This window comes from Stegodyphus dumicola, chromosome 8 (assembly GCF_044657685.1).
Source record: "Stegodyphus dumicola isolate Sdum_Otavi_A_Nest chromosome 8, ASM4465768v1".
In the NCBI taxonomy this organism is placed as follows: domain Eukaryota; kingdom Metazoa; phylum Arthropoda; class Arachnida; order Araneae; family Eresidae; genus Stegodyphus; species Stegodyphus dumicola.
The window spans coordinates 113,323,093-113,349,677 of NC_140775.1; the positions used below are offsets into that span (position 1 = coordinate 113,323,093).

The 26,585-nt window shown below is 32.2% G+C and overlaps 1 protein-coding gene across 4 annotated transcripts in view; it reads right to left on the minus strand.

The window, feature by feature from the left end:
* LOC118186720 (SLIT-ROBO Rho GTPase-activating protein 1-like) overlaps positions 1-26,585 on the minus strand; it is a 480,238-nt gene that overhangs the window by 35,879 nt on the left and 417,774 nt on the right. For all 4 annotated transcript variants that reach the window (XM_085822299.1, XM_085822297.1, XM_085822298.1 and 1 more), the window contains exons 2-9: positions 25,404-25,587; positions 21,846-22,011; positions 18,694-18,756; positions 18,278-18,436; positions 16,369-16,497; positions 11,406-11,627; positions 8,382-8,483; positions 5,865-6,044 (exon numbers count right to left, since the gene is read on the minus strand). In XM_085822299.1, the coding sequence (XP_085678425.1) occupies positions 5,865-6,044; positions 8,382-8,483; positions 11,406-11,627; positions 16,369-16,497; positions 18,278-18,436; positions 18,694-18,756; positions 21,846-22,011; positions 25,404-25,587 (1,205 nt within the window). The remainder of the gene's footprint in view (positions 1-5,864; positions 6,045-8,381; positions 8,484-11,405; positions 11,628-16,368; positions 16,498-18,277; positions 18,437-18,693; positions 18,757-21,845; positions 22,012-25,403; positions 25,588-26,585) is intronic.

Sequence of the window (26,585 nt, forward strand, 5' to 3'; positions counted from 1 at the left end):
CTATTATTGTCTATTATTAGACTGTCTTTTTTTGTGGACGCTTGTTTAGTTAGTTTGAGACTGTCTTTCGCTGCCTTCAAATATCGGAAACTTACATTAGATTTAAAGATATCCTTCAAAATGCTCTTCGATGAGGAAATATATGTTGATCTGTTATCAGAAGAGGATAATTGCTCTGATAGTGAAAGTGATTCAGACAGTGGAAGCGATATAATTGTGAGACAATTCAAAAATAAGGGAAGACCAACAATTAGTGAATCTGAAAGTGATGAAGAAAATTCTGTGGCAAATGATTGGTCAGAAGTTGCTTTTAAACCTAACTTTCATGCTTGCCTGGAATGGTTTGGGTTACAGGTACCATATACACCAAATATATTATCAACTGTGGAATTGTTCATTGGGGACGATTTATTTAATTTGCTTGCCACACAAACAAACTTATATCATAATCAGCAGAATAATGATAACAACAATGAATCAAAAAGAATAAAGCCTTGATTGATACACATGTTGTAGAAATGAAAAAACTTTTGGGGTTTGTTATCCTAATGGGAATAGTAAGAAAACCAGAACAAGACGATTATTGATCTACTCACACTGGATTACATACACCTATTTTTGGCAATACTATGCCAGGGAACCGATTTCGGCAGTTATGGAAGTATTGGCACTTCAGTAATAATAAGCATTGCCAAGAAAGGCTTGATAAAATAAAACCAGTTTACTTGTGCCTGGTAGAAAAGTTTCAAAAAATTTATAAACCCGAGAAAGAATTATCGCTGGATGAAGGTATCATTTAATGGAAGGGCAGGCTATCTTTTCATACATATAATCCTGCGAAAATTGTAAAATATAGAATTTTAGTCCATATGGTGTGTGAAGCGACATCTGGTTATATATGCAATTTAGAAATACACTCATGTCCATAAATTAAGAATAATTTGGAGTCATGAGGAAAACGAACTCTAAAATAAATATATCACCTGTAAAAATCACTACACACATCTTCAAGAATCATATGCAAATTTCAGGAAGTAAACAGATGACACCGACGGTACGTCACAATGACGAGAGTGTAAGAGAGTGATATATAAGGAATACAGGCAAACAAGTAAAACTGTTCGCAGGCGCTTTATAAGCATTTCAGTGCAGTAATCTAATAGTTATGACACAAAGGACGCATTTGGATGATTTTTTACGTGGTAGAATTATCGGCCGTCTGGAATGTGGGTGTACCCAACTGGAAGTATCAGACGAACTTGGAATTGCCCAGCGTGTCATTTCCAGGCTTTGGCAACGATTCCAAGATGATGGTAATGTGAGTAGACATTACAGCACAGGTCGCCCCAGAGTTACAACGCCGAATGAGGACCGGTATAAGAAACAGGAGGAGCACAGCCTCAGACCTGTTTCGTCAGCTCTCTTCAGCCACTGGTACGACAATTTCAAGGCAGACCGTGTACAGACGCTTAGGGCAGATTGGTCTATATGCTTTTAGACCTGTCAGATGTGTTCCACTTACTGCAACTCACTGTCACCTGTGGTTAGCCTGGAGTAGAGAGCATGCATCGTGGACACTGCAACAATATGCTTGTGTGATGTTTTCCGAAGTGTCCAGGTTTAGCTTGCAGTCTGATTCTCGCTAGACTTTCATATGGAGAGCTCCAGGTACCCGTTACCACCAAGAAAACATCATTGAACGACACCGTTACGGTGGTGTAGGAGTGCTCGTTTGGGGTGGAATTATTCTGGGTTCCAGAACTGACCTGCATGTTCAAATTGGAACCATGACAAGCCAAATCTATCGGGATGTCATTCTGGAACAACATGTACGTTTGTTTCGGGTTGCCATGGGTGCACAATTTGTGTTTATAGATGACAACGCCCGTCCTCACCATGCAAACATCGTAAGCGAATGCCTTCAATCGGAGGATATCACCCGTATGGACTGGCCAGCATTCTCACTGGACTTGTATCCAGTAGAGCACGTGTGGGACATGCTTGGCCGACGAGTTGCAGCCTGTCAACCTCCTCCTACATGTCTACTGGAACTTCAGAGAGCATTACTTTTTGAGTGGTGTAATATCTCCCAAGACCTGATCGATAATTTGATACTCAGCATGCCTAGGCATTGTACAGACTGTATTGTATCATCTGGGAGACATACAATGTATTAACAATCATACCAACCATGTAATATTGTTTTTTTGTAAATAGGTATTTTTTGTAATTTGCTCCAGTGAGAACAAAATCGCTAATTTTTTTAATAATATCAAGCATATAGCATCTTTTTTTTGCTCTTTACCTTTTGTTCAATAAATATGCTTTACAAATAAGTCAAATTTTGCTTCTAACTCTTTTGCCTGATTTTGCATTATCCTTAATTTATGGACATGAGTGTATATTGCGCGAAAGGAAAATCGCTAATTGCAACAATATTGTCCATGCTATCGCCATATTTAAATTTATGGTACAATGTATATGTGGACAACTATTACAATAGTGTAAAGGTTGCAGAGGAGTTATTAAAGCATAAAACAAATATCCGTGGCACAATTAGAGTACACAGAAGAGTGCCAAATTGTTTAAAATCTGCTACATTGAAAAATAAGTCAATGGAATTTTGTAGAAAAGGGAAAATTGTGGTACAAAAATGGAATTTGGCCAAAAAATTTATAATGATGATTTCTACGATAACTTCAGCAGACTTGGTCGAATGTATGAGTAAAAGAACCAAAAAGAAGTGCATTAAACCAATTTGCATACAAAAGTATAATAAATTTATGAAAGGTGTTGATCACGCCGATCAATACCTATTGTGTTATTCCATACTTCGCAAAACAAAAAGTTTTTTTTATATCTCATAAAATGTGCATTACTCAACGCGTTCCAGATATACATAACAAATTCTTTAAATCCTATTAGATTCAAACAAATTTACTAAACCTTGCACTAGCATGGATTAATGGGAATGAAGAGGAGCAACAATCAAGATCAGCTGCTCAATGTGATGAAAGATCGCCGAGGTTTGATCCACCAGGCAGACTTACTGCGGACATGAGAAAACATAGAATAACACGCATTTATGGTAATGGGAGAATTCATAACCCACGAAGGGCCTGTATAGTCTGCACTGCCGAAAAGAAAAGAAGTTCCACTACATACATGTGTTCTTCCTGCATTGTTTCTCTGCATGTTGGAAAATGTTTTCAGAATTATCATACTAAAAAGAACTATGGATTCTTGGAGTTAAATTTTTTAAATAAAACGTTTTAGTACTAATTAAAAATATAATTGGAATAAAATGGAATAAAAATAGTGTAACAGTTATTTTAGTGCTTTCTTTAATAATAATTATATACCAACTACTTATGTTTAAAAAAATTGCGTAAATATCACCGTTGGCGAGCAGTAGAACCTGCGTGAACCGGCGGCAGCGTAACGGTGCTTCGATAAATGTGCGGCCCGCAAAATGTTAAGATAATAGATGCTTCATTATTTCATAAACAAATACTTCATATTTTTAATTTTACAATTTCTACAAGTCATCTTACTAAATTTAAACTGATGATCTAAAATCCAGAAATTTCTGAAATCTCTGGACTCGCCAAAGTCTCAAAGACTCTGGATCTCAGATATTTTTATACCATACACCTTTTTAATATTTTTTTTTTATATCATTTTATGTTAGAAAAAATACATAAAGAAACAAATGCCAGAGCTACTATAACTAAAATTCTTTTTCAACTGAATTAATTTTATTTAAAAGATAATTAATTTTTATACGTTGAATATTATGATTTTTTAAATTCCCCCTTAATTTTTTTCCCATTTTTTAATTTTTTGTTTTAATTCTTCTTAAAAATATTAGACTGTAAACTAATGCTTTCAAAATGGAATTCTTTTCTTCCTTCCTTCTTTTTGAAGGGGTTGTTTAAATACATAAATAAATAAATAATAAAAAACTGAAAAAGTATATACACTTTTAAAGCAGTTATTAAATTAATTCAGATGAATATGTATACAACATACAGATCAGCCAACTATGCTTGATATGTAATTTTCACAAACACTTCTGGCAAGACAATATATGGCTCTATGTAAACTTATTTATTCTCAGTTGATTGTTACTTCTCATAAAATTTGCTCCATCACTAATTGTAAATTTCTTACATTCTTAACCTTAGCATTTTTACATCAGAAAAAAATAATAATTTATTTTAATTTTAGATCATGCATTAAAAAAATAATAACATCTGTATAAGTAAAATTAATTTAACAATAATAATTATTTCATTTTTATTGTAAAAAAAGATAGGTTTAATGTTTAGTAAAGTTAATTATTTTACTCTTTAATACTGCTGGGAAAGACTGTGTATCTTTTAGTACATTTCAGGGTTTAATTTCTAAAATTAGAAATGCCGGGGCCCTATGGAAGACCGTCAGCAAAGAAGAACAAGAGTAAATAAATAAATAAAATGACTATTAAACTCATTAATAATTTTAAAGTTAAATAGTTAATTATTATCACATTAATTAATAGCTATTTAATTAATGTTTATAAATTGTTATTTAATCAATAACTAATGTATAATTAAATAATCAAAATTAAACTAAATATAAAGAGATGAATTAAAATTAAATACGCGATTTTTAATATAATTTTATTGCTAAAAACAATTTTTCGAGATAAAATTTCTACTGAAATTGTTATTAAATTACATAAAAGAAGTGTGCTCCAGCTAGAATTAGGATTTATTACAAAACGTAAGAAGCATTGGAGCCGGGATCCAGTGGGCTCCAGCGCAATTTAAGCTCTTATTGTAGGGGGAAAAAAGTCTTTTATAATCACAAAAATTAAATATACTTAAAATATAGATGATGAAAATTCAGATAATGCTAAAAAGAGGGCAAAATTGAATAAAGGCGTGAGGGTATGAGTGGATGGAAACAAAAAATGAGAGAAATCTTCGTGAGAGAGAACGTTCTCTTCGACCGCGGCCTTTTGCTGATATAATTATAGCCATCAAGCGGATGTGTGTCAGGAGTAAAATGAGTTCTGAATATGACTCCTAAGGATGAATGCAAAGTTGCTGGTTATGCTTTTCGCCCCCTGATTTGGTTACATTAGTGAATACTCTGGGAATACGATGTATAGGACGTGCTTGAGCAGTTTATCTCAGTATTTCACTCTTATTGTACTTGCTGTCACATTTAAGAACACAACTTGCAAGGATAACTAACTGTAACCATCGATAACAATACACTAGATACAATGGCATGGCAAGAAATGTACGCATTCCTAAATAAACTTCCCCAAATTTATTGCCCTTCTTAAAGGGAAAGGTTTCCGCATGTGAGTGAGGGGACTTTACCCCTCACTCACATTTGAACGTCTCATGTTCTCATGAGCTCGTATTCCTAGAGAAATAGAGTATTGCAAGATCTGCTTATTGTTAAACTAAAACGTTAGGAATTCTATTTTTTTCCCTTGAAATTGTTGCTCAGTTTTATAAAAAGAAGTACCGGAGCTCATCTTATTTAGGGCTCCAGTGAGCTAGAATTGTAATTTATCTTAAAAATTCAGAAGTACCAAAGCCGGGCTCAAAAGCACTGTTGAAAAAAAAAAAAAAAAAAAAAAGCAATACATTTATATATGCATACACACATTTAATTTCTTAGCTTGCACTACAGCAAATGCATATTTAACCTACAGTAAAAAGATATCCTAATTTTTAAGATGAGCTGTAGTATCCTTAGTCAGATTTTTGAGTTAATTATAAGTATTCTCAAAGAATCACTTAAAACATGAACACATTTTTACAAACCATTTCAATTACACACAGTAAATAATAAATACTAACATTTAAGTAAAAATCCTCTGTCTCTTGCTTATCAGCTCTACGCTTTAAGGCAAGTGTTTCAGGCTGTTTTAAACCATTTCTGTTTGCAGAATCTTCTTCAAACATAGCAGTGCAATCAAAATCTTTAGTACTCAGCATCTCTAAGAGAGTCTTCTCAGCCGTTTCTAATGTTTTCCAGATCTAACAGCAGAGGGATGAAAAATTAATGCAAAATGTTCTTAATATATTTAAAACTAGAGTTTTTTTTCAGAATATAAACAACATAACTGTAAAAACATTCAATAACTCTTTTAGAATTGATTTTGATGAATAAAAGTTTCCAAGCATTTTATGTAATACACATATACATGAATCATATATCTGTGATGTAAGATGAAATATGAAATATTAACTTTCAGAATTTATCCGACAATAACTCACCATTTCCAAAATGCTTTTAAAAATGGTCGCATCAGCTTAAGAAAAAGTTTAATCTGTGGTATAATACACAAAAACTTCTTTAGTAACTTTGTTAGAGACATTTTTAGACCAAATTTCTTAAAGTACCTTACAGTCACAATGTAAGTTCAGCGAAACAAGTTTGAAAAGAGAAACTGTTTATTCAAAGAAAAAAGCATGGGATGACCATCCATCAACAATGAACATTTGTACAATTTGAGCTCATAGCAAACTGACACGTCAGGAGATAATTTAATATACTAGAAGCATCAGTATGACTATGTGTCATACAGGCAAAAAAGAAAATATATCAATAATGAACATTTCAGCTATTTAACCTATGAAACAATGGCAAATTAACATTCTGGCAGACAACTTGATATGCTCCATGCAACTGTGGGGTAATGTTTTACACAAGCACTTGCAGCTTTTACATGTTATACGAATTTTAAATGGTACAAGCGCTAAACAACTCACAAAGAAGAATAGAGAGTGTTCCATGTACGGTTGAAGATGTATGGTTTTGCAGACAGACGGACAAAGTCAAGTGTTGCTTAAGAGGGAAAATAAGGAGGCATAATTTGACACCTTGGAGTTCAGAAAATCTGCATGTCATGCTAAAACATAAACATCATTCTCTGAATCTACACCATGACCAACTGTTGTCTTTCTCCATGCAGTCCACTGTTACAAGATAAATCTATTTCCACATCCTCTCCAAAAGGTTTTTCCTCAGGAAGAAGGCTTCATATTGCAACAAGATGATATTCTACCATACTGGTATGTGATTACCTCAATTAATGTCCTCCAAAATGCTGGGTTCACTGTGTTTCAAATGACATGCCACTCATATTCAGACTCCTAAAATTAATTATCTGACTTATACTGGAATTTTTTCCACTTGGTGTGCGATATGTTTAGGACAATATGTTTGATTAGGGGACAATATGTTTGTTCCCTTGCTTCCATAGGATTTATAACAGTTCATGCTATGGATAAGTGGAATTGTTAACTGAGCTGATCAGGTTATGCTGGAACAGGGTGGAAGGAACTAGATTAACACTGTAGTGTCACAAAAGGCATTCACACTGAAGATGTGTTAATGTCCATAGCAATCAGGATAATTTACCTTTTATAGTCTAAATCTAAAAGAATTCATTACAGCAGTTACAGATATATCTTCTTTCTCTAATTTTGAATTATTTTGTCAAACAAAATATTTTGAAAATGTATAAAATAACGGTTTTAAATATGGGTCTCAAACCATAACATTATGCATATAATAAATACCAAACTCAATATATCTGATATAAATGTTATTCTAAAATTTATTAGTTACTTTAACTTGCAATACCAAAATTTTAAACTAAAGTATAAGAATGTCTCTTAAAAAATACAGCTTATCCTTTAGATTATATACACTTAAAGAGAAAATATGCATAAGGTAAATAGATATGAAAATATGAATAAATATAGCTAGTTATTGTGGAGGTGATTCTCATCAGGCATGGCTCCAGGAATTTTGGTACCGTAGTTCCAGCAGTACCCCACACAAATTAAGTAGGTCAATAATGTCCCCCCCCCAAAAAAAAACTTTAGTTGTTGCTCGTGAGAAAAACTGTGCTCTCTGAAAATTTGATGTTCTAGGCAGTTGTTTATGTTACTATGTTCGAAGCTAGACTTGCTTATCCTCCTCCTTAATAATACAGGCTTTTATCGTTTTCAGAGTTTCCCGATTTCCTCTTCACCCAAAAATATAACAATAATCCTTTTGCAATTTGTATAATGACTTCTAATTGTCCAAGATTGCTGTTCTATTTTAGTAAGAGTAATTTCATAAAGAAATAGTCTAGTGAAGTGCTAAAACAAAACTATATTTTGGTTGCTAAAGCTAAAACTTTGCAACATGAATGTACTGTATCAGGAAACCAATTTATAAGAATACTAGGCAAATTAAATGGTCACATAATGGATAAGTTGAATCTAGCAAGAAATTTCCTATTTATAGAATACAGATATATTATTTCTTCACATTTTTTAAGATAATAAAAATTTAACAGGAAAAATAATTTTTCATACCTCTTCACTTTCAGTTTTAAGGGAAGTAAGTCGGTTATTGACCACTTTAAATCGTTGTTCTAGCTCTTCCTGGATGGGTTTTTCAACACAAATCTGTGTCACCTACATGACAGAATATTTTATTTTTGGAATCATTACTTGATTAATTTAAAATATTAATACAAAATAAATTCATGCATCTCTATTTTTTGATATAGAGCTACTAAAAAATGTGTTAACAGAAAATCAATGCATAGTTACACAAGCAATAGCTCAAGAATGTTGAAGCATACACTAATGAGAAATGCTGCTATTTATTAACTACAGAACTTAATTTCTTTTCATTAAGAGACTTTTTTTCCCATCTTTTATTATTACCATCACCAGTCTAAAGAACTGTTTAACTGCACAGATCAGAAGATATATTGTACAGATACAGATCAAGAGGAGATTGGGAATAACATATACACGAAAAAGGTGTTTCTAATGATCCTCATCATTATTAAGTTACCATTATCTGTATATAGATCAACCAGGGTTCATCAAAGCAGAAATCTAAAATGATGCAATATAAAGGTGCTTGCACCTTTACAAAAATATGTTTTTAACATAATCAACCTTCATAAAGATATCAGCAAATGTATGCTAGGGAAATACTATGCAAACAGGATCTTTCATTTATTAATTCAAAATAGCAAATAAAACCTTATTTGTATTAATACAGTCAAAAGTCGTTAATCCGGACTCGTCGGGACTTCGGCGATTCCGGATTATAGATCATCAGTTTAAATCTGGTAAGATGGCATGCAGAAATTATAAAATTAAAAATATGAAACTGTAATTTATGAAATAAAGAACAATTATGATCTAAAGGGTATCAAAATTCACACACACACACGAAAAAAAAAAGAGCTTAATATTTATTTGTTTACTTTATTAAACATTTCTTTCAATGTAAGTAGTTTAAGTTGCTTCATTTTATGTGATAATACTTTCTCTTTAATTCTATAAACAGACATAATTTTTTGTTCGGTTACAAAGTTCCGCTGTTTAAGTCCTATAATTGCTGTGTCGAGAATACCGACTAATTTGTCAATAGAAATATTTTCATTTTCAATAAACTCTGTGTCACTTTCTTCACTATTGGAAGCAAATTATAATGACGAGGAATTTGATTTAAATCATATCAAAGATGGAGTACATTGAGACGAAATACTACATTTAGTAAGGAATTATAAGCCAAATAAAATAAAAACATCTGCCCTGAAGATAAGGATAGTGCTGACAGATCAACTTCCAATTCATTGCGCGCTGCACCTTGAATGCTACAAACTTTCTGCTCAAACAACGCAAAAACAACGCTCAAACAACTGCACATGCGTCAAGCGCAGAAAGTTTGTAGCTTTGAGGTCCGGATTATAGATCATTCCGGATTATGGGTGTCCGAATTAACGACTTTTGACTGTATATTAAGTTGAAATAAATCTGGTCTTTATGATAAAGTGATAATTTCAAGCATGTGAAAAGTTTGTTCTCAGCATTTAGGTCAGAAGTGTTTTGAATGCAAATTCTTGTTACTATTTCTATTTGTTGTTGTCATAGGTAAAAAATAGATTACCTAGCACTTACAAAACAACACTTTTGATGGAACAACTACACTTGCAGCATTTATTAGGCAACAAAATTATAAAAAATTCACAATCCTCTTTTGCAAAGTGCAACAGAATCGCCAGTTTCGATCATATTTAATGCAAAGTAATTCAAGTACAATGTCTAGAACTATCGAAGCTTTATGTTCAAGCCCAGATGTATAAAAATTTTCAAAAATTCAAAATTTAAAAATCGAATTAATTCAAAATAAAATTCATAATAGTGCCTGGGCATAAAGGTTCAAAGTAATAATACTGAAATTCATGAATGTGCAGCTTCAAGAGTGTATTTAATTATGGCAAAGCACACTAGGGCTATCTGCCTAAGGGGAGGGATGCCTTCGTGGAGGACTTTTTAAGAGAAACTGGCTCGTATACACGCTACACATGGGGAAAACCACGAAAACACCCATGCAGCCAGCCCATTTCGCCGGATTCTAACCTCGGACCGAACTACCAGTGTTCAGCGACTTCTACCGCTCGGCCGCTGGTGGGCCATGCAGCTCCAAGAAAATTCCATAAGTTTCTATCTTCATTAACTTTGGCCAAACCACAAAAAGATGCTGGCACCTTCACACTGCAAAGAAAAAAGGCTTCCTTGAAATATCAATTATATTCTCACCCTAAATCAAGTACAGAATCTCTGAATAAATGGTTCAATTAGTTTACCTGTTGCACCACAAAAAAATAATGCCTTTAATTTCCTCATTCCAAGCCAAAATGTGGCACAGGAAAAGGAATGTCTCAATCTATCAATCTAAGTTAACTGACTATTTGCATAGGCCAAGGTCAGTCCACACTAGAAAGTGGTGGGCATCATTTTTATCATTCACTTTTTAATTTGAGATTTAGAAACCCAGCAGTGTTTGAGAGCAAAATATACTTGAAAAATAATAAATGTTCCCTCACCTGGAATTAAATGTTGAATTTCTGAATCATGAGTTCAATATGTTAAATCACTGCACTTTTAAAACATGTGGCAGAAATGCCTTTAATTCCTAACCCTTCTCAAAATGCTGCTCCCAAGAAGTCCCAAGTCATACTTGATCAAACCATAATGGTAACCAAATTATCACCTACCATTTTTAATCTGGACACCAGATAGCAGGGCTAAGAAGGGATTTATATGCAAGAAATTCTCAGGGGGAGGGAACACTACACCTTCAGTCAGAATTAAAAATGGAATCACCATATAGGTGACTCAATGTGCTAACTGTTGCACTAAAATAGCAAATGGGAGGAATATTTTTAATTCTTTGCAAATTAAATTCGAAGCTTTAATAATTATCACACATGTATAAATAATATATTTATGGTCCTCAGTTTACCATAATTTAAAATTCAATCATTTACATATATTTATGCAACTAGAAAATAGAAATACAAAATAGTTCACCTCATCGCCTTTATGAGGTTGAAATTCAAATTTCTTTGGCACCATGAAAGCAGAGTTATTGTACTCTAAAAATCGCTGCTTGTCAACTCTTGAATCTAGATTAGTAATGCACTTATTCATCCCATCAATGCTTGCTTGTTGGGACTTTTTAAGGCACTCTTCAGCATTAATGGAAACCATGAGAGTATGAGCGAGTGATGTGTGAAATCCAAAATCCATGCACTGAAAATATGAACTTTCATTAATAAACAATTACATTTATAAACACATTATGCAATATGTTATTTATGTTAATTCAAAAAAAAAAAAAAATTTAACAGTCTATGGTGCTTTAAGAAACTTTAGGGTATTTGATGAAAACAATATGTTAATACATCACGCTTAGTACACTGAATAAGTAAAGCATACAACTGTCATCTAGCACTTAATGTTTGGAAAATATTACTAAAATTTTTAGTAAATGGGATTAAGTCAGTACTATGATACAAATTAATCCCATCTGCAATGAAGCATTAAGCACCGGTGTACAGTAAAAAGTGTTTGTTAATTAATATACAATAACAACGCTGAACAAATATTAATTTAGAAGCCAAACAACAAAAAATCAGCGTTATATTTTCAAATTTTTCACAGGACCAGTTTCGATGGTTTTACCGAACCATCATCCTCAGCTGCAAAAGCGTAATATGGCCTCATTCATATCTTCATATGTTAATTGAAAATATAATGCTGATTTTTTGTTGTTTGGCTTCTAAGTTAATAAGTGTTTGTTAGTTAATGTTTAAATACAGATGCTAACATTTTTTAGGTTGAAATCAAATAATGTGTTTTAAACAGACCATTTAAAACACAACTTAATTACCATCCACTTTTATATGTTGGTAAAAGGAATGCAAATTACAAAACTTGCAGAAGAAGGAGGGAAAATATATATTAAATTTGGTCTTATAGAAAACTCTATCAATCTCAATTCAGTCTATGAGGTCAATCTTCTTTTTATTATAAAAAAAAATTCTCTATCAGACAATAAAGTTTTACAGAAATTTCTGTCAGTTGCCAGAGAATTAGGCAATGAGGTCATGTCTTGTTGAGCAAAAGTAATGTATATTACATATTATGCAGTAAGAGCCCTTAATTGATAAGAATTTTCTATAAGACAAATGTTAATTTAAGGTTAAAATTAATACATAATTTTTAAAACATACAATACATCTACAGTTTTAGAGGATTTTCTTTTTTTCTTTTTCCTTAAATAATTGACAAATGAAAATTGACAGCTTTTATTACTATGCAATCTTGCTTTTCATAGAATATCTCTTTATGGATAGAAATTTTAAGCAGTAAATCGTCACTTCAATTTAGTGAATATCTGTTGTCATGGATTCAAAAGCTGAGCAGAGAATAGCAATAAAGTTTTGCTGTGAAGCAGGAAAAAGAAAACAAAAATGGAGGTATTTGAAATACTGCGTAAAGTATATGGAGATCAAGCATTAGCATGATTCAAAGTTTTTCATGTTAATGCTCAGTAACTTAATAGCCTTTTTCAGTCTCAAACCGATGAGATCACTGAGGAAGTTTAACAACTTGCCCCTCTGAATGATAGCTGATGAGCTTTGCTGTAGTAATGACACAGCTCACACACTAATTGCATAACAAAAAGATCAAATTTCCGCATGCCATAATTTGATCCAAAATAAACATTGATCCTGATGTTTTTAAACAAATTATGATTAAGATGAAATGTGGAGTTTTCCTTGTGATCCTGATCTATCAGTTGGAGAAAGTCTGCCAGAGAAACAAGAACTTTACTTTCAGAAATTTCAGGCAAAGTCATGTTGTTGGTGACCTTTCTTGAGAGGAAACGATTTCATAAGGAATTTATTTCTAGATGGCAGATGGTGAACCCATATTTGTAAAAATGTAATGGACTGACCTCTGAAGAGAATTCATTATGTTAGGTTTGAAGAAGCTCAATCAAATTACTATTTTTTGCACTGTTACAGAATTCCATTTTTTTTAAGCAACAGCTGAGAGAATTCTTGGTCATCCCCTCTTCCATTTGCCAGATTTTAGCATCTTCAAAAACTTTCTCTTACCTAAAGTGAAGTCTCAGCTTACAGGCCATTCATTAATTTAATAGTTTTATAGAGATTTAGAAAATTGTAACCATGGAGCTAAACAATTTTTCAAAATGTGAGTTCTACAAAGAATATTCAAGCAGCTTTATGAACATGCTAAGCACTTTGTACGCAACTTAAAAAAAAATTATGTATTGAAGGCTAAGAACTTTTTCTTCTTCGATTCTGAACAAACTTAGTCCTTAAATACGGCGTCCAACAAAAAAATGTATACACACTTCAAGACTGTATCTGTATCCATTTTGAAGCTGAACTGAATTATCTTTATGTAGTATAGTGTTTACTTAACAAAGGTCAATATTCTCATGACCGAAATATGTGATGTATGATATATGACAGTAAAAAAACCAAAATAGCCTTGGCTTGTGTGCCCTTAAATGATGTTAGTAGCATAAGAAATTAGTTACGCTGAAGGTCGTTCTCCTAGAAATTACAGCAACATGTACATCAAACCCCGTGAACACTGATCAATGTCATTCAAGCAACCACTCCCCATTTTTCAAAGTGTTTGGCCCCTGACACTCTAAATAACTGCAGGAAGATTGCAAGAAACCTATGACATGCACAGTTACTAACACACAATAAATAATTTTCTTTCATTAAATCGTACATACCTTTCTGATGGGCCTCGTATGTATATACACTGTGATACAAAGCGTCTTAAAAATAATAATATAAAAATTAAATACAGGAAGTTTCAAATTATAAGTTTTTGAAACTTGGTAAGTTTTAATAAAAATATACAAAGTTTATCCCTTTCCTTCATTTTCTAATATAACATTTTTTAGAACATATAGAAAAATTTAATATATATAAATAAATTTTCAGGAATTTTTTTAAATTCACATCGTTCAGAATGATTTATACATAGTCCTCAAATACTATAATGGTACCTCAGGTAATTTCTGATTGTATGAACTGCTCCTCCCACATTTTTTTGAAAACCGAAGCATTTTTCCTGATGGCCCATTAAAAAAAAAATTGAGTTTCATATATTAAAAGGTGTCATTTCACCAAAATCCTTGTAATCTGAGATTACCATATTTGATGTTAAAGACCATGATCTAAAACACTAACTGTAAATAAATGATCGCAGCTGAAAACATTGCAGCAAAAATACTGCAGATGAAAACGTCACGGAGAAAACAACGCAAGGCAAATACGCTGTCATACAAAATCTCATGGAAGAAAAGAAAGCAAAGAGAAAACATCGCAATTTTAAATCATCACGGTACAAAATATTGCCATTGAAAAATACGGTTAAAAAATTTCACAGTTTAAAAACATCGTTGTCAAAAAGATCGTGGTAAGAACTAAAGCACTTACAAATCCTCGCATAATGATAACATCGCAAATATGGGTTTTCCAGGATTTAAAAGTTCTAAATGCATATTTGTATAATGATTTACGAACGCAAGAAGGAAAGAGGAATGTTTTAACTTTTATATTTCATGTTTCTGAATTAAACTTTTACTGAAAAAGTAAAAAAGAAACTTAAGCCTTTAAAAACTGAAAATGAGCAGAAAAATTAATGCAACTCATAGTACTTAATAGAATTTTAAACTTACATAGTTAACTAACAAAGTTTACTAAAAAATCAAACTATTTTATAAAGTTTTGCTGTTAATTTTTCATGAAAAACAGTGTATAAAAAAGATTAGGTTAGGTTAGGTTATTTAATTATGGCAAAGCCTCGAGCGCTATTTGCCTAAGGGGAGGGATACCTTCATATAAAATTCATAATAGAATAATAATAAATAATATATAAAATTCATAATAGTGCCTGGGCACAAAGGTTCAAAGTAATAAAACTGAAATTCATGAATGTGCAGCTCCAAAGGTGTATTTAATTATGGCAAAACACACTAGGGCTATTTGCCTAAAGGGACGGATGCCTTTGTGGAGGGCTTTCTAAAGGAAACTGGCTCGTATACATGTTACACATGGGGAAAACCATGAAAACACCCATGCAGCCAGCCCGTTCACGAGATTTGAACCTCGGACCGAACTACCAGTGTTCAGCGACTTTACTGCTCGGCCGCCGGTGGGCCATAAAAAAGATTAGAAAAAGGAAGATAAATTATTATGCGAATATGTATTTACAACTTTTAAAGAATGGGGAAACACATGTCTGCTTTGTTATTCTCTTATGATGATTTGTAAGTGCTGTATTTTTTACCTCGATATTTTCGTCAACGATGTTTTTAAACCGCTTTATTTTCGGCAATGATATTTTGTACCATGATGTTTACAAATTGCAATGTTTTCTCTTTGCTGTCTTTTCTCTCATGATGTTTTGTACAATGACATTTTCGGCTTGCGTTGTTTTCCGGAACGTTTTTGGCTGACACCAAATAAGTAAACTGCTTTTTTTAAATACTTTCGAGTTCAAAACTATGAAATCCGGTGCTAATTTTTTTCTAATGAATATTTAATTATAAAAATAGATTAATATTTGTTGCACAGATAAAAAAAACTGATACAGCAATTACAATCCTTCTCACATCATTTAAGCCATAATATATTCTTATATGAATAAATATACATATATTTTATTCTGATTCTAGCACATAATATTGAGTTACATTTTATGAAACAGAAATTAGTTAAATACTTAAATAATTAGCACACAGCAGGAAATTAAGAGAAAATTTTAAAGCATACACAGTTTTAGCAGCAACAATAGAACAATTGCTATTTATAAATGCCTTAAATGTTTCAAGCAATTTTCTAAAATAAATTATTAAATTTAAAAATTGAATACTGACTGCCAGAATATGAAATTCTAATTCTGAGATGGGAGAAATAAAAATTTCTGAACTTACATCAATGATATCGGATAAATCATCCACAAAATATTTGTGAATGGCTGCATTACTTGCATCCATGCATAATAAATAATCATTTCTAGCTTTTAATGCTTTCAGCTTGGCATCATTATACTTCAGTCGACGCTAAAAAACAAATGACAATTATTATACATTCAAAATTGTTCACTGCAAGATCTAAATATGAATATTTGGAAAAGAAAACAACTACAAAAAATTGTTACCCATAATACTTTATTATTTTTCTAGACAAACTTTTAAGTTTAAAAGTAGTTTGGAAACATGATTTAAATGTAAATTGCTGTTATAAATTAACTTCTCACTAGCAGGAAACTTTATTATACATACATGCATACTTAGAATGCAGCATGCCATGATGTGTCTGCCTTATCAACTGTCAGTAGTACGTTACACACCTGCCATGGCCTTATTGGTAATGAGAAATCAAGAGTTCAGTTTTGAAGAGAGAGAGAGTGAGAACTGGCTATCGCATCTAAGGAAGGCAGCCAGACTTGCAAATTATCCAATCCCAAAACAGAGACATAGTGATGAAAGGTAACAATGCCAGACTCTTGTTAACTCATAACTGGAAATAACTAAATTCTTTAATGAGGATCAGCTGTGAGGCAAGTCTGGTTTAGCAGACATGTTAATTGTAGGTCTAATTGTGTATATTAACTTTCCAGCATGCGCGCGTGTGCACAAAATTTATCACAAATTCAGTTTTTAATGCACATTTTTTGCATATTGAAGTTAAGACGTCTGAAGGTCATCTTTATTCCTCCTTTCTACCCTTCCCCACATCATGAAATGCGCCAACAGGAAGTCATTTGACTTTCTTTTTTACTGGGCATTTGTGCTACGTGGCAGCTTTTTCGTAAAAGTTACGACACGAGCATGTTCATGGGTGAAAATTCGGAAAATATTTTTTTCTCAAATATTTAGTAATTTTGTGTTATTAATTGCTGTGTATTATTTTAATTTGAATACATTTGGCTCAGTAAATTTTATATCAGTTTTCATAGCAAAAAATATGTGCAACCAGCTAATTTTGCTTGCATTCTTCAAGAATTATCTGATGAAGAAAACGAAGACAACGCAACCTTTGGATGGGAGAACAATAGCGATTTCCATTCCTTATTTTCTTTTATTTCTATCTTTTAGAAATAAATAAAAACATTAACGTTAGTTTAAAGTGCATTTTTGTAACCAGTAAGAAGTAAATTTCCTTGCAGAAGTAAGTAATGCTAAACTTATCTTTTTTTTTCCTACCAAGGCAGGTTTTTTTATTTAATTTTTATTTTTTTTATTTTTATTGTCTATACTTGTCTTTGATGAATATTAAAATTAGCTTCAATTTTAAAATATAATTATTAAATAATAAATTTAAAATTTTCTATAATGAAATACATCATTGCATTTTCATCTCGCTAACATAAGACCTTAAAATAATTTACTTATATTTGAATGTGATATCATTTTTATTTTGCAATAATAAGATTAATATTTCATTTCTTAACAAATTTATTATCAATATTCACTCATTTCGGTCGCTTTTTATGCCAAAAATGGTAAAATAATGGATGTCATAAAAAATAAGACGCGTGCGTTCTCATGTAAAATTGCCAAGCGCATGTGCTGTAAGTTTAAAATAATGCTTACAATATATTATGAAGCAGTTAATCTTTGAAAGTAATGTATGAAAGAATATTGTTCTTTCATGGCATTTTATTGACATTTTCACTGAAGTAACACTTTTAGCTTACTTTCAAAAACATTTCTGCATTATTATCACATTCCATATTATTATTACTTAATAGCACTAATGTTTTTACTGAAGTAATCCTTTAATCCAATAAACTAGATAATGTTTAAAAATTGCGAAAGAATTCAACAAAATATATACCTTTTGAATTTCTTTTTCAATTAGCCGAAACTTTTTTGACCTCTGTAATTTTTCTTTGGGAATAGATTGTTCTAGTTTGCTTTTTTGAGCTTCTACATACATTAGCTTACCCTCTGCTTGCTTTTCTTCAGTATGGTAAGTATAATAAGTTTTCATAGTCTAAAAAATAAATATTTGAATACATAAAAATCATAAATATAGTTTTATCAAAGATATCATAGTTAATAGAAAAGTAAAAACAAAATATGAAAAATTTAACACACATAAAGCCAAAAGTCACAGACACAAAAGTAATCACTTGATAATTATTACATGAATAATTATTTATTTTATAAAAGAAATATATATTGTTAAGAAAGAGGAAAAAAAGAAAACTAATGGATGAGAAAAAGTGAATTATAAATTCATATACTTACAGTGTGTAATTCATGTAAAACTTTCAGAAGTTCATCATGAATTTCAATACCAACTTCTCTGCACTGAAAAGTAAAAGTAAACTTTTATGACATATAATGCCCAAATTGTCCAACATCATTAAACTAGAGCAAAAATAAATAAATAAAAGTATTTTTTTTCTTATATACTTCATTTACTAATTACATAGTGCAAATCCTACTTTAATGGATAATATTATTAATTATTATATTATTTACAATACTCTTGAATTATTGGGGGACCAGATTTAAAAATGTACGTGTTCATGTATGCATATATGTATATGCAAAAAATTTAGAAGTACTGATGTAGGAATACCAAGACGAAATGCAGAAAAATACTGATGATGAACCTCTTCAATATGCAGTAGATGGCATATTGAAGAGGAATCGTAATATCTAAGAAACTTGGCAGTCGAAGCAGTTTTAATTCTATTTTTATTTTTCAGTTGACGTTTGTGACCACAATTCACTTAGCACCCTAGTCGTGCCTATTCACAGAACATTTACATTTTTGATATTATTGCGATAGCAAGCAAGATAATGAAATTACATCCTAGGTTGGTAGAGAGCAAAACTGAAGTGCATAGTTATGTGATATGGAAGCACACAAAGAGAAAGTTTTTGGTGGTTTGAGTTAAAAGTTTCAGTTCCCAATTATTACGTTATCAGCGCTGTGCAGGCCATGGGAAATCAAATGATCTAGAAATGACACAATCCAGAGAAGTTTTTATAATTCATAAAATAGAGAGGGAGAGTTAAAGGGTTACCCATTAGTTTAAATTATAATTTTGATTTGCATATTTTTTATCTCACGTATTCCCTCCCTTTATAAAGAGAAAGAGGCTTGATGACAGAAAAGCCTTTTTAGAAAAAAAAAAAAGCATTACAGAATTGGGGGGGGGGGATGATATAAATAATTTTTTTAAATAAAAAGTCTTGTAGATATCTTTTTCAACAATTAACTCAAATTGAAAACTCTATTGAAATTTAAAAGTCTTCAAGTTCATTTTTCTGTAAAACACTGTAAGGAATATTAGCACGATTTTGGATACACTGGTGTAAGGACACTAAGACGTAGATGTGCAGAAATGCTGATGGCATAGATACTTGATGCTTAGAGCGTCTAGCCATTTTAAAGAAGAAACAGTTGGGCCGGACTAAATTCTGTTTTTATTTAAATTCACATTAGTTGCCACAATTCACTTGGCACCCTAGTCCTGCATATTCACAAGACATTTACATTTTCGATATTATTGCGATAGAAGCAAGACAGCGAAATTACATCATATCAGGGTAGAGAGAGAAGCTGAAGTGCGTAGTTATGCGATATGGAAGCACACAAAGAGAAATGTTTGGGTTTGAGTTAAAAGTTTTAGTTCCCAATTAATACATCATCAACGCTGCGCAGACCATGCAAAATCGAATGATCTAGAAATGATGCAATCCAGAGAAGTTATTACGACTTGTAAAACAGAGAGGGAGAATTAAAGGATTACCGTTAGTGTAAATTTTGATTGCATATATATACACACTGAAGAGCCAAAACATTATGACCACCTACTCAATAATGCATTGTGTGACCTTTGGCCTGCAAAACAGCTGCAACTCACCTTCTATAAGTTCTTGGTAGATGACTGAAGACAGGTTGTACCAAATGCCTAAGCAGCGGTCTCGCAAAGTCGAGATATTTTGACACGGTGTCCGAGCTCTGAGCAGCTGCATGACATCCCAAATGTGCTCTATCGGGTTACGATCCAACAAGTTAGGTGGCCAGGACATTAATTGGAATTCATCTATATGCTTCTTGAACCACTCCAGCACAATTTAAGCATTGTGATATGGAGCGTTGTCCTGCTGAAAGATTCCATTTTCAGTTGGGAAGACAAGACACTATATAAGGATGCAACTGATATGTAGCTTTCATGGTCTGTTCTATCATTAGCAAAGTCCCAGAGCTACCTATGAGAACATTCCCCAAAGCATAATACAGCCACCACCGACCTCTGTATGACCTGTTGTATAGGGAAGGAGAGCAACTGTTCATCTGGAAGACGGCATGCTCTGACAAAACCATCAACGTGATGAATGAGAAATCATGTTATCCATGGTTCCACTCTCAATATTCCCAGAGTCAGTTATAGCTACTGTATGCATAACTAAAAATGACGCTTAGTCAATAGAGGCATATGAATAGGATGTCTGCTACACAGTCCATATTGAACTGTGTGTTCCGAAACACTTGCAATTGAGCCTGCATTTTATTGAGCTGTCGGCTGAGCCATTGTTTGGCACCGATTTTGCTGTACCAAGCAGGACAGTCTTTAATGCCACTTTTCTTTGATGGCATGTGGATGTCCATCATCTTGGCGTCTACAGTTGGTTTCATTGTCATTTATCCACTCCGCATAAATATTAACAATGGCAGATTGTGAACAACCTACCAGTCGTGCAGTTTCAGAGATACTCGTTCTGAGTCTTCGAGCCATTACAATCTGCCCTCTATCAAATTTGCTTAGATTAGCAACCTTTCCAGTCACTTGCAAAAGTAAGTACAAAAATGATCCCTTAACTTCTCCGGCAGCAGTTAAATACCATTACCACCTAATCACATGCCTTCCCACATCATCCAGGTGAATTCATTGAAAAATGTGGAGATGGTCATAATGGCTTGTCAGTGTATCTACATATGCATGTATGTGTGTGTGTGTGCATACACATATGCACATAAAACATGCCACACATACATACACTTCTGAATTCAATCTCAATAACAGAAGAGTATCCAATTTACCATAATTAGTGAATATAAAAAGCTAATTTTCTATGGCATATATTTCAAACATTTTGTGTTTGTAAACTTAAAACTGCATGATTAAAACTTAAAACTGCACATAAAATTTGGAACTTAACATTAATTAATCCGCCAGTAGACTCCTTTTTCATTAACCTACAATTCAGAGACCACATATTTTTACAAATTACAATGTTACTTCATTTGTGATATTCATAAAATTGGGAAATCACAATTTCACTGCATTAATACAACAGTAGTAACAATACAAAAGAAAAGCATCTAAAATACTGCTATATAAAACTGCACATAATAACAGAACCTCAAGAAATATACATACCCTTCTGTAAATACGCTGCACATCCTCCATTATACATGTCATTCTATTAATGATAGTGTTTGCATAAATTTCACTAATGGCTGCATGATCTCTGCTCTGTCGACGTGTGGTAGAGATCAAGTGCTGCCAGCATGCATAAGAAGAAAACAAATGCCATTGATCCCTCCTGTTACAGAAACAGAACATTATAAACAGTAATTTCATAACATCTACATTGTTCACACAACACAGTTCTACATTGTTGCTGAAGTAGAGCTCATGCATAATCATGGACAGTTTGCTGTAAGCAAGCTTTCAGCAGCAATAGTGACAATATCTTACCTGACTACTTAAGGCATTCAAGTAATACCCAGATGAAAGGAATTATTGAAAAGAGTAAATTAATTACATACTTGCAAAACATTCAATTTTCAAAATAACCTCCTGCATTGCAATGCTAGTTTCCACAATGAATATGCTTGGTTAAGTGCACATTCACCTTCAAAACGATAACATTAGAGAATGCATGAGCTAAATCTGGGCTTAATATGGATGTGGAGACATGTCCACTTCATTACAAATGATAGACATTCTCCAGATTTTCTGCAAAGTCTGACCAAATCCTATGTACTTGAGATACCTTTCTGAACTAAAAATTTAATGATAATCCTTTATGCCATGAACTAAGACATTTCACTCAGTCACCAAATTCACAGATGCCATACATGATTGATACAAATAACTCTTAGTTCACTATACATGTGAGCCAAAGTCATTTAAATTGTCGAATGCAAGCACTTAAAAAATTCAAAGATAATCCTTTGTTTCCATAGATTAAGGCACTTCCTACTTATTCACCATACACACAGGTAACACAAGGACTAAGTTCCCACAACAATGCATATAACATGTAACAGCAAAAATATCAAAGATCACTCACTCATTCTGTGGCAGTAATCACTATATATATATATATATATATATATATATAAAGTATTTAAATGCTTTAATACATGCTAATTTTAATCAAGAATAGCCCTAACTAAGGTCAAACTATAAAGAAAATACATCTTACAGTTCCAATCTTATTGAAATAACAGAATATATTGTCTGCATGTTACAAATAATGACACCAAACAAAAGAATTACTCTCAATAATGAATATTACATGGTCTGAAGAAAGAGGTGGAATGGCTGAATCAACCGCTAACATTTCTTATTAAAAATTACTTTTAACTTTTTTTTTTTTTTTTTTTTAAATCCTAAATAACGTTTTTATATCCTTTTCAATCACAGGTACTTATTCTAGAAAACCTAATTTTCTGTTTTGAGCATTTTCTGAAAATTGTCCTGGTTTGAACAACAAATATCATGATAAACCTATTTATGCACATTCCTAAAAACTTAATTTCATTTTAAGAATGAAAAAAAAAAAAAAAAAAAAACATATAAAGACAGCACAATAAATATAAGAAAACTGGATTGCATGTTGTTCTACAAACACTGCTCACATGCATGGGAAAATGTCAAAAAACGTCATGTTCTCTTTTAATTTTTTTAAGAAAAAAAATAGCCTTTTTATGGGAAAGGAATGATTTGTGGATTAAGTGAAGAACAGAATACTTATATATGATAGTTGATAAGTTTTTCATTAATGCTATAGAATATATTTACTAAACATTGTAGGCACCTTGTAAATTATCTAATGTACATCTTGTAGACATTCATTTAAATGAATTCGACGTTTTTTTTTTTTTTTTTTTTTTTTTTTTTTTCTTTCTCTTTCAAAAATAGGCATGTTACTTTTATATTAATAGAACTAAAAATATACACATAAGTAAATAAATAAACACATCATAAAATGAACAACAAAGCTTAATTTACTTAGCCTAAATGCCCCCAAATGGGAAAGTGAATAGCAACGACTGCCATACTGAAGGGCCCAGGTGCAAATCCCAGTGAAGTCATGGATGTTTGTAAATGTATAGTGTCTGTGTAGTAAGAAGGCATACAAAATATGCAGTGAGCCAAAATTCCTCTCAACAGATTGGTAGTAGGGGAAGAGGAGTGAGGGGACCCTCGGATCTTTTCTTTGGGGTGCTCTTCCTCAAAATTGGAACAAAATGAAGCTGGACTGCCACCTATATGATGCTCAAGACTCTGGCCAACAAGAGATGCAGTTTGTTCTTCTTGCCACAGTAATAATTCATGGACTTGTTCTAATTATATCAGGCAAGTGAGATTAGTAACAACAACAACTTGCTTCCAATAAGAAGAATGAATGATCCAGAATACTGGAGTTCTTTTACACTGTAATGTTACATGTTATATGTCTAACACCTTAGACTTAAAAGTCTTTATTTACTTGAGATAGCAGTATCATGAATTTCATTTTATTCTGAATCTCTTTCCTGTGAAAAAATATGGATTTATCTGCAACACTTTACACACACACATTTTTTTTTTTTTTTTAATTATTTGTTTTCAAATCATGACTGCATTCTTGGCCAAAAGTTTAAGCACAGTGGCAGAGCTAGGAGGATCAAGGGGAAACATCGGTCACGGAGTGCAGCATTCAGGGGCATTAAACTAATGCTATGAATTAAGACACAATAACACACCGAATAAATACTAATTCAGAAGTCAAACAACAAAAAATTATTTTTGTTGTTTGACTTTTGAATTAGTAATGCTATGAAATTTTAGAATGAAATGCTTTCATTCTTGGCAAACAGGAAGGGGGTGCAAAATCATCACTTGTCCCTGGCACTGAAAACCCTAGCTAGGGTTCTATTTAAGCATTGGATTAGTAAGCAATGGTTTTTGGATCTGATTTTATCTGACGATGATACCATTTCAAACAGCAGACAATAATTATTTCAACTGATATTTACAGTACCTGTAAAGCCTTCTTTAGAGCGCTCATTAATCATAGGTGCCAAATTAGGGACAAGAGACAGGGACATAACTCCCTCCAATTAATCAAAATTACCACATCATAGCAGCCCCTGATTTCAACTCAAAACGGGTTCACACATGACTATCCATAGTGTAGTTTTTCACATGTCCTTCAAGATATACATACTCAACACTGCACCAGATTTACATCAGACTGGGAAGGCAAATGGTGTAGCAACATTTAAAACACAGAAAATATACCTCCAGTCTGGTCTTGGATCACAAATACACTTTTGGTGCGAGTATTTAAGCATCAGGTTAACAGAAATCGCTGCCAGGTTTCACCATTGCTAAATGATGGTAGATAACTGGAACAAGAAGATCAGTTACAACAATAGTAAGCATTGAACCACACATCTCATTAGATAGCATCACTATTGCAGTATTAATTCACTGCTCATCAAAGATACAAAATGCCAAGCAAATCAAGAATAAAGAACATAACTAATTTCTAAAGGTTTATAATTTTGCACTCTTCAAAAAGAAGTTTGAATAAAATTAAGTAACAATTTAACCAGAGACTGTATTTCTACTTCATAAATTAAACAAAATTAAAACCCACCCATCATCAGAAACAGAGAGCATAAATACACAAAAAAGAAATCAAAATCAGAAACTTACTTCTGTTTTTCAGTTTTATGTCTAAGTACAAGACCTTTAGCCAGTTTCTCTAAAGATTTCGAGTACTCCAATTCCACTTCTGCTCTTCGTCGGAAATAGTCTTGGATCTCCGATACCAGGCTCACTTGTGTTTCCACTCGCACATCCAAGCATTTTAACTGCTCATTTAACTGCTGACGAATATCTAGAAAGAAATAAGCAAAACTTAATTCTCTTTTGGACTAAGCATAAGTTACTCAAAAAGATAGCAATGGGCTTCTACTTTCTGATAGAATGATCTTAAGTTTATTATTGTAAATATACAGAATTTTACGAAAACCCTTTTTATAATATTGGGGACATTTAATAGGCCCCCTAAAAATCTTAGTTTTTTATCTGCATCTTGCAATGACAGATTTATGAAATGATATGCCCACCTTACTTACCTTTTGGGGTTCTCCTTATCTCGAGATGCAGCACGATTACTATTGTTAAAAAAATAAGGATGCAGAACACTTGCAATTGTTACTTGCAAGAAGGTTTGGCTCACAGTCTCTGCAGAGTGAAATAAACTTAATAATAAAACAGTTATAATATTTAACTAGTTATAACCAGAGCTGGATTTAGACTTAATAAGGCCCTAAGCTATTTGAGATATTGGGCCCATTATAAGTCTGTTAAACTATATTTAAATTTTTTGGGGACCCTAAGAAAGTGGAGGCGGCCTATACGTAAATCCTGCACTGATTATAACAAAAACTTTACTTGCAAAATTTATGCATTAATCTATTATCAATTTAAATTCAAGATTTTCTATAGAAGCAGTTACAATGCAAAAGCTTCTTATTTTATTAATTTAATGGTTTTATCTTAGTGAAACATTGCCATAAAATTTTGATTTAATATTTCTTTTTAAAAAATTTAGAAAGAATACCTCAGTGAATTTTACAAGTAATGTGATAGTTTTTTAAACTCACTTAAAAAAATGGACATTTTTTCATTAGAATATTTTCTCAATGGAGATAAAGTTTATTTAATTTTTTAATAGAATTTTTCTTATCTATGGGCCAAGATTGATTTTATAAAATCTTGTCCCTTATTGTAATGATATTTGTATTTATAAACAGATGTCTGGAAAACTCCTGGTCAACTGTTCTAGATATTCTGTATATCATGTAAATATCAATTTAGTATTTAAATCAA